Source organism: Phalaenopsis equestris, unplaced genomic scaffold (genome assembly GCF_001263595.1).
Source record: "Phalaenopsis equestris unplaced genomic scaffold, ASM126359v1 Scaffold000998, whole genome shotgun sequence".
In the NCBI taxonomy this organism is placed as follows: domain Eukaryota; kingdom Viridiplantae; phylum Streptophyta; class Magnoliopsida; order Asparagales; family Orchidaceae; genus Phalaenopsis; species Phalaenopsis equestris.
The window spans coordinates 262,541-272,679 of record NW_018165437.1 but is presented as its reverse complement, the minus strand read 5'-3'; the positions used below and the strand labels follow the sequence as shown (position 1 = coordinate 272,679).

The window sequence follows — 10,139 nt, the reverse complement described above, 5'->3', positions numbered from 1 at the left end:
ATATATATTTATATATAGTTTCATTGTGAGTGCGTAAATATCATCTGCTCACTTAAAAATTTGTTAAATTGTGGGGTATAAAGAAATCATAAAAGAAGTTGGCAGCCAATGTTGTACTTCTATATTGTCTCGCATATCGTTGAGATTGAAATAAATAAATAAATTGACGAGTGAAAATATCATTGTCTAGTTTATAATATTAAACAATAGCGGACACACATAAAATGATAACTCATAAATATAATTTTAACAATCACTAAAAATTAATTATAAAACTCTAATCACAAAAGAGCCGGAATCCAAAAAGACAAACTTTTCTCAACACCTTCATGAAGGATCCCAACCTCTCTATATAACCCTTCAACTTGGTAATCATTCATCATTACAACTAATCCTATCTCCTTGACAAACTAGAAACTCTATCACTATGCCTCCTGGCAAGGCCTCAACTAGCTCCCGGAACAAATCCATCTGCCAAAAGTCTGGGGAGATTGCAGCTACCCTCACAAAAATCTCCTCGTTGTATTTAGCCACATTCTTGCTTCCAAGAAATCGCAAGAGCGCCGCCAAGTCGCAGCCTCAGCGTCAGTCTCCAAAATCCCATGAAGTTCGTAGCAAGGCAGCATATGTAGAGCAAGATGACGCGGTTGACACGCATGTGGATGAGTATATTCGTGGCCGCCGTGTCAGCGTTTTCGGCCAGATTGATGATGGTGTGCGAAATGAAACATTGAATTGCATTTCGCCGCCACCACCGCCAAAGAACAAGTGAGTCTCAGAGGTCAATGATGGCAGCTATCACTGCATGTACTAGGAGATTAATATTATAATCCCAAATGAAAATTTATATATGAAAAAAAAAATGTTGTGAAGGGATTAATGGGCAATTGGTTGAAAAATATTGTTTTTGCAACATCTCAAATTTCAGCCACATGTTGTACAAATTATTTTGTTTCTTTAGAGCAAGAAATAAAAAAAAATATATAATTTATTTGTATGTAATTTTGTTCGGGATTGTGGAATTTGAATTATTAAGCTTAGTGAAGGTGGCTGCAGGAATTAGAATGAGGAATCTTATCTTACTGGAACAGAACCCAATGATTGTAATTATTCTTCTATTATGCTTTTGTTGAGCTTTGCTTTTCAGAAAGAGCAGAAGGAATGGTTGTGCGTTGTGTGCCAGCAAGTTGTGCTTTTACAAGGAAGGGAAAAAAAAAATCTGGAAGCCTTCATTTAGTGGCAAAGCCTTTCTTTAGTAGTAAAAGAAAAATTAACTACAACAATTAAAGCCTTGCTTTTGTTTGCTGAGATACATTTATTATACCATGAGTTTAATTTTAGAGAGAAAAAAGGTAAATTATATATAGGTAGCCAACCTCCTGACAATTAATCCATTTGGATTATTCATGAAGTGTGTAATGATGAGAACCTTAGGACTCTTTAAGAGTCCTGGGGACTCTTTTGAGGTGCTCGGAGATGTTGGTGTGAGAGCTGAGTTGACGCCTTCTCTTGGTTCAAAGTTCTTGATCTTAGACTTGAACGACCTCTATTTGGCTAGTTTCAGATTCTACTCAAAGGTAGCTATAGTTGGCCAATCAGGCCTTTTAATCTTTTGTTTAAGTGACCTTTGATCTTCCTTTTGTGGGTAATTCTTGACTACACTTTTATCTCTTAGTCTATTGAATATCCTTAAGACATTCTAATGTATTTCTGACATACATATTTAGTTTCTCAATTAACTTGCCTTTTAAAATATGTGACAAAATAAGAACAAGAGATTTTCATGCAAAAGTTAGATTCATTTATTTTGTAATCAAAACCTTAATAATTGAACTCATTAGATTTGTGTAATCATGATTATTAGTGCTTTTGTTGTCTGCACTGCTTGAGAGAACATCTCCTAATAGTTCAAATTCAAGTGTGTTTCCATATTGATTGGCGAAAAGTTCATGGACGACGTCCTTATCAAGCAAATGTTGGAAAAAGCCAAAAGGACTTCTACGTCAATGTTTAATTTTGAGAAGGAACTTGAGAAGAAGTGATAGAATGGAGTTAGTCGTTCCGAGGTCAGGAAGTCCGGAAGAAAGAAGCCAAGTGAAGGAAGCCGGCTAGAGGCACGAAGAGGCGCGAGGCTATGAAAAGGCCCGGGGGCGATGAGAAAGCTGAGAGAAGGGAGCTGAACTGAAGGTTCAACACGAGTTAAGCAACACATCTACAATAAGAAATGGGTGGAAAATTCCTAGAACAAGGTGGCATTATTCAACTCATTGATAATCATATGGCAAGAGGAGGAATGCAAGTTGGGTGACCCGCATGTTGGCACACCAATCCTTGCACCTGTTATAGCCCGTCATCTGCTGACTGAACAACCTACCCAAAAGATGGATAGAGCTTCACTCCCCAAAAATTGGAGGACCAAAGTTTTGAAACTATGCTTCATGAGCTAAATGACGGGTTGATTGAGCCCAAATGTTGCCTTGGATGCCCTGTTGATGCTTAGTGAGAGTCATCCATCATTCCAATGGTCAAGTTAGATTGAGCCCAAGATATGTGGAGATGATGTAGTTAGAAGTTGTTTTTATATACTAAAATATGTTTGTTGATACAGCTGATGTAGTCCTGAGTATTGATTCATCTCCGAAAAAATTACTTCTTTTAGCACAGATGAGAGGACCCCGACCAAGAAACATATCAAGGGGGAAGTGTTTAACATCCCTACTACCTGTCAAGAAGGCCCCAAGATGAGAAGTAGCGGCTTGCAATAGGATGCGGAGATGAAGGAGCCCCAGGAGGAGTCAGCAACTTTGAATCAAGAGCACTCAGTGGAACTGACACTATTTAGGTGTAGTTGACGGATGTTCAGTCGATCTGCTTAGCTTTGAAAGTCCAAGTTCAAGTTCATAGTGTAGATTGATTTAGTTTTGAGGGGCATGCATTGTACCAGAAGCTGCTTTAGCCGAGGAGTTTCTTGCAGATTGTTTTTTATCTGAATAAAGAATTGTCTTTTATTATTATTATTTTTTAAACTATTTCTCCATTCACTTTTTCATCAAATTCTGTGCTGATGTGACTTGGGTTTTTGAAATTGACGTGTGGTTCTTTCACGGCGTTTGAACTTCCTTGGGTGCCCAATATATAAGGGTTGATGGTTGGGTTATTTTGTGCATTTGATCTATATTCCTCCTTTTAGTATGTTCTTCTTCTTTCACTTCACTTTCTTTCATTTGAATGACTAATAAGTATTCACCCAAATGCTTTGAGATGCTTCCCATGACCGAGTGGTCCGCCTTGACTTCAGTCGACCCTGCCTCGCTCGAGGAGGCCTGCATCTTTGTTGACTAAATCCATCTGCATGCTGTCATCCTGGATGATCGTGTGCTCAATAGATTCAGTACTGAACTTATCCTCTATCAAGACCAATTTCAGTGGGATCTCCTGTTGTCTCTCTACATAGATCTCCGACCCATCGTGAACAATTATGGTGTGATCCCTACTCAAATTAATCCAAATTTGATTGCGGCTATCACGTCATACGTGTTCTATTATTGAAGGAGGGCAATTACATGATCTTAAGAGCTCTTCTCCTACATGTTCTCCATCTGAGTGGAGCTAGATGGTTATATGCTCATGGTGTTAACCTAATTATTCCACTTAATCATCCTTGAGAATAAGTTCAAAGACTAAAAGTGCCAATTCATTCTCAGGTAGGCTAAAGAATAGGAAATTCATAACCATCTGATGAGAAAGGTTTATAAGAAGACAAAATCCGTGCCTCCACAAATTTGGAGCCAAGCTTCATGAAAATGAAGGGATTCAATTTTTTGTAGTTTATTATAACATCGAGTGGTTGTGAACAAAGTCTTGAACTAAGATAAGTTTGGAGCCATGACTGTGGAGCTTTAAACGATGATTCTTTGGTTTTGAAAATAAAATTTTAAATTTGAATTTAATGCATAATGTAATTTTGATTTTAAAAATAGTATTCTTTATTTTTTAAAAAAACGAGACCAGATAGATTTCATATATCTAATAGTTTAGATAGCTGGTCACGATATCACAAGTAATATATCATCTCAAGAGATGAACGTACTACTTGTTGGTAGGCTTAACTATTTAAACTTAAAAGTTTATAACTATATTTTATTCTGTGAATTTTATAGCTGACATTTCTCTTATCTAATATACATATTAGATAGGGTTTAAATTAATCTGGATTCTTAATTCCTAATAGAGGCAAGCCACTATAGTTAACTATAGTTAATTACATCTTAGACACCTTAGACTACCAAAGTCAAATAAGAAAACTCTCGATTAGGATTGTGGTTTCGTCTTCAAGAATTCAACGTTTAGGTTTCCATGATATCTTACAGAAAAGCCAAAGAGATAGGCTCAATGAGGAAAAGTCATTTTCGGAACCCGAAGGAGTGAAGAGTAGAAGATGTCGAAGATACTGAAGAAGCTTCAGTGTCATCTCAAACTAATATATGTTTTGACTTTACATCTTTGAAAGAGAATATATTTGATGTTTTAGTCCTGTAAATTATTCAGACATTCAAGACTTATATCTGCATGTTATATGGAAATAGCCCAAAAAATAGGAGGATTTATTTCGTACCACATGACGATCTCAAAACCCTAAAAAGACTTTAGAACTTATATCATATAATATACAATCATACGAAGTCATAAAAGATAGTGTGAGGATTTACATCATACGAGACGAACAACCTTAAAGTCCTATGGGTGAATGTTAATTAAGTCTATGGAAGTTCAGTTGAAGCTCTTCCTTCTGCCTTCTGTTGTCGCCTTGACTGCTGCTCGGAGATGAATCATCACTTGAACACGCTGTTATCTCGTCCCAAAAAGAGGGAAGCTAGAAGAGGAAACATATCTTAAGAAAATTTATTTGAGATATATAGTGTGTTTTTATACAATGTATTTTGAATTGGTGCTCGTTGCTGTTGAAGAGAAATAGTGGGTTTTATTTTATGTTAAGTGACACCAGTTAAGATCTCACGGTTCCATCATTTTGGTGCCACTGTTAATTTTGGATTTATTTAGTCCAAACTAGTTGTTAGACTAATTTAGACCTGAGAATTTTCGTTAGCAACCGTAAGTTACCTCATATGAGAATTCTCATAAATCCAAAAGAGTGAATTATTATGTTGCTATTATTAGTATGTTGAAATTTAAAAACATTTCTTGGGCTTTTGAAAATGATTTGTAATGAAATTTTAAAAGATGTTGAAGTTAAAAAATGTATTTTGGTTATGTGTTATAGGGTTCCAATCCTAAGCATATATTCTACATTCGCTGCCTAGGGCACTATAAACATGCCAGAAAAGCAATAAAGAGTAGCAACATAAAGAGTAGCAGAGTAAAAAGTAGTAATAATAATAATACAAGTATGAACAAATAGGTACAGTAAAGTGGAGTAAAAGAGGAAAATGTCAGTATATACCTGCCATTTCTGATGATGCTTCAAAACAAATTACAATTATATAGTATAGGTGTATATATATAAAAAAAGGGTTATTCAAAACATTCGAAATTTAAATATGAAAATTTAAGCATGTATATTTTCATAAGAACGGTTAAGTGATAAGCATATGGAAAATAAGAATGGGGTATAAGAATTTAAGCTGGGGATGTGCTCAATTATAGACTTTGCATTTATCATAATCTCACAGGAAATCGAGGCATCGAAGTCTATATATTATTGTTGAATAGCAGCTATCAACAAAACACTTCTTAAGGTGGGGTAACTAGTAATCCCTACCAGCTGACTAAGAAGTGAACATGTAAAAATCTTCAGCCACATGTCTATATGTGATGTTCATATATGTGATGTTTTGTAATTCTAAATTTGCAGTGACTGATGTTATAAGGAAATGGTTTACAATTGATCCAGCGCTAAGGTTAAAGCCACCAACAACCTACAGAAGTGAAAAGGGCATCCGTTAATCAATTATTGATTATCAAGAATTCCAGCTATATAAGCATTAATAATTTGTTATACATCATTGCCCATATCCACATACTTTCCAACTTATAGGCCAATCTGACATACCATATGCATTTTTTAAAAGAATTTAGATATTTCCAATCATAGAATGAGAAGAATGAAAATAGTGTTTAAACAATTTTATAACACAAGCCACCTCAAAATTTAGCTTATAACTTAATCTTTAGGTATTAAATACGTATACACATAAGAATTGTATAGCGTATATGAATTTCTCAACTTAAAATATGTTTGTATTCTCATGCAATCAAATCCATCCATTAAGGATCAAATGATCAAATTATTTGAAATTATGTGCATCACTTCAATGAAGAAAATAAAGGCTTCGAATTTCATATTTAAATGACATAAAAAATACAAGATATTTATATACACACTATCCAATTCTTGTGCATTTACGCATTTAACCTTCAAGATTTCATGATTTATATATATATTACATATGCGTTATAAATGAAAAGTTAGTAGGAAAAATTTGGATGGTTGAAATATATATTAAAGTTTAAATATTAGCAATGTAAAGACATAAGGATTTGGTGTATTTGCAAATAAATATTTAGGTGTTACATTTATAAATACTTAAGAGTTGTTTGCTATGTATTTAAATCTGCTATAGGTAAAACGCCAACAAGTCTAAGATATTATCAAATCCTCTCAAGACACTTGAGATTTTACAAAAAATTTAGGGGAAATTTACATACATGAAGCCACACAATTCTTATGTACATACCCATCTGACATCCAAATTTTCATATTTAGTTATACAAAACTCACATTTATAAGTATCATATCAAATGTATTATTCTTACCTTTTAGAAATTAAATACACCTTTTTTTTATGTATAGTCTTACAACACATAAAATGTTAAGTGTATAAATATGTAAGGATTATGTAATGTGAAAGATTTACATGCATACCCCTCAATTCTAATGTGTTCATTGATCTAGCATCCAAACTTCAATTTTTACAGATACACCACCTTTAATATACATGAAAAGATATTTGTCCCTGATGCATATTGCTTCAGACAATCGGCGCAGATCATTGAGTTTTTGGGTGCATATGTAATTCATGAATTTTTGGTCTCGGGATTTTTGTTTTTTGCTCTCTGAGGTGTAGTTTGTTTTGGCGTATACTTTCTTTTACTGCTGATTGACATGCCCTTTTTCTTTTTGTTGGGGTGATTTGTATTGTGGTAGGGGAATCCCCCTATGTACGCGTATTGTAGTTATTTTTCTTTTTTAGCTTGGGGGATCCTCTCCTAACCTTTATGTAGGGAGCCGAACAACGCTCGTTCCCCTAAAAAATATATATATATATATACATGAAAATATATAGTTCACATTCGAAAAGCTGAAATAATGGTATTTAAGCTTACTGTAAAATAATGTGAACTTGATATATTTAATTCCAAAGACACACACACACACACACACACACACACGTGTTTATATATATATATATATATATATATATATTTAACAAAGCTTTAAATATAAATTTACGAGGATAGCTTTATTCAATGAGCAATCAAATCATACACAGTGCGACAGATAGATAAAAATGAGAATTTATATAAAACTTTAACACCTAAGTTCGAATTATAATTTTAACGTCAAGAGAACAGGGAGACATCAAACATGCAATAGAGAAATAATTTCAATACAAGGATAAATCAATACCATTGTATATATCAAAGAAACCATGGTAAATTGGTAATCAGAGAGCAAACCATCCAATATTGAGGTGATCTACAAGTTATTCCAAAATCAGCAAAATAATGACCCAAACCAATGAAATATGCTATGTCAATATACATAAAAAAAAAAAAAATGAAGTAAAACAATTACCTTAGAAATAATGGAGTAGGTTGTGATGCATGCACCCACCCAGTGGCATCGGACGTCCAGGAGATGAACTAGCAGGCTGATGGTGCTGAGCTTGGTACATGGAAGAAAAATCTGCATATCCTTTGCAAACTATGTTTCTGCGTTACTTGAAGCTTTCATGGTACTAGGAAATACAACGTCATCAGAAGAAGTAACAGAACCATCCCAAACTAAGCTAGTGGCTTCAGAAATTTACAGTTCACTGTCACGTATAGAACTTGCATCACTAGCAATGCTATCACTAGAAAACCTCATCCAGAATAAGGGTGTTGAGAAATTAGGGCGAAGAAAAACAGGAATCGACACAAATTCAGAAGAACACACAGAGATTTACGAGGTTCGACAAAGATGCCTACGTCCTCGGGAGCATAGCAGCGACACTCTTTTCAATATTCAGAAAAGAATACATAATACAAGATTCAGAATATCAGAATCTCTTCTAGGGTTACAAACAGGACATATATTTGACCCTATAGTACAATATGTAATTATTTAAATTACTCCTGTACCAAACCGCGGGGTGTTGCCCCCGCGCCCCAAACCAACATAATGAAACTCCCTCGATTGGACAGATCCTTCCGCTCCACTCCAGTCCAACATCTATCCCATTTATGGTATATGAGTCTACACCTTGGCGAATATACAGCCCCTTAGAAGAAATATATTATGGAGTTTCTTATGCACCAATGTGGGTTGGGCCACCATGCCGTCTAACAATTGCAAACATTCAACAAGCTCAAGCGATGCAAGAACTTGTTGATAAAACCTAGCTTGGTCAACATATCTGCTGCATTTTCATCGTATGATCCAATAGAGTGAACTTCACCTACAGTTGTACTCCCCAACAGTTTATAGATATTATTTGCAGTTAACTTTTATTTCATCACAGTCAGTGCATCTTTAACAATTATGATGGTCTACTTACTTCCATCTGTCTTAGGAATAAAACAATTTCTATGTAAAATACGCAAGAAAATTAAATTCTTCTTCAAATCTTGAATATGTCTGACCTCACATAATGTTCTAACAATTTCATCATACATCTTAGTTTTGACTTTCCTAATACCAATAATATTGCAACATCTATCATCGCCTAAATAGACTGAGCTAGAATTAATTAACGTGTATGAAGTAAACACTCCCTGTTAGGTGTTATGTGATAAGAGCATCATGAATCAAGAATCCATGCATCACTGAGTTGAAATTGAAAGCATATCACCATCACTGCAATCTGAATTGTTACTCTGCACCACATTTTACAGACTTGGATGATGCATCACCTTTTCTCCCCAGTCTGCTTCTTAAGCTTTGAACAATCTCTCTTCATATGACCTGACTCCTTTCACTTGTAGCAATGAATCATCTTTTTTCCTTTGGAATTTCGCCTTCCAGAGCTCTCCTTCTCCTCCTTCCTTTGTCGATTCTGATTACCCTTAACATATAAACTATCTCCATGAGAGCTTTCCTCTGCATTCTCCTTCTGCTGGTTGTAAGCCAACAATGCTACAGTAATCTCATCAACTTTGATAGGTTCTTTCCCATATGTCAGAGTATTCACTAGGTGTTCTGTTGACCTCACTTTTGGTTGAGGTCTAGAAAACTTCTTTAGTAGCCTAGGTCTAGCCATAGGACTTTCCTATTGATTAGTCTTAGAAAATTAGAAAAGGTACCCCCACCATTAGAAATTCAAAACTCTTCTTTTTACTCAACTTGAAATTCCACATATTGATCTTAACCTCTAACATTTAGTAGATAAGATCATTAGAAGAGAATTCAAGAAGAGTCCCTATAGGATTACTTGGCTTTAGGGTCGACCCTGGGTGTTGACTTGAAACTAGGGTACACCATATCTTCACAATACATTAATCCATGGTTCATTTAGAACGGATATCTATCCAATTCTATGTGAAATGCCTAACTTGGTCTTTCGCCCCGAGGCACCTCCAAATTACCTAACTGCCCTTGGGACCCAAATTTGGCTAATATTCTCAAATTTTTCCAAAATACCCAAAATTGATCAAAACCCATTTCAAACACCTTGAATACATCCAAATTTGTCAAAATTTCCAAAAATGGCCAAATTACCAAGATACCCCTCCATGACCCAAAATCCAAAAATTCCAAAAATTCCTAAAAAATCCCAATAAATCTAAAATATTCCCAATTTCATTTTGTTCAACTACACCTTGGTCCAATTTGGTCAATTTGACCATCTTTGACAAAA

General features: G+C 34.9%; 1 protein-coding gene across 1 annotated transcript in view; it reads left to right on the top strand.

The window, feature by feature from the left end:
- The first annotated feature begins 427 nt into the window (after window positions 1-427).
- LOC110032663 (isoflavone reductase-like protein) overlaps window positions 428-10,139 on the top strand; it is a 12,221-nt gene continuing 2,509 nt past the window's right edge. The window contains exon 1 of the mRNA XM_020736360.1: window positions 428-768. Coding sequence (XP_020592019.1) covers window positions 428-768 — 341 coding nt within the window. The remainder of the gene's footprint in view (window positions 769-10,139) is intronic.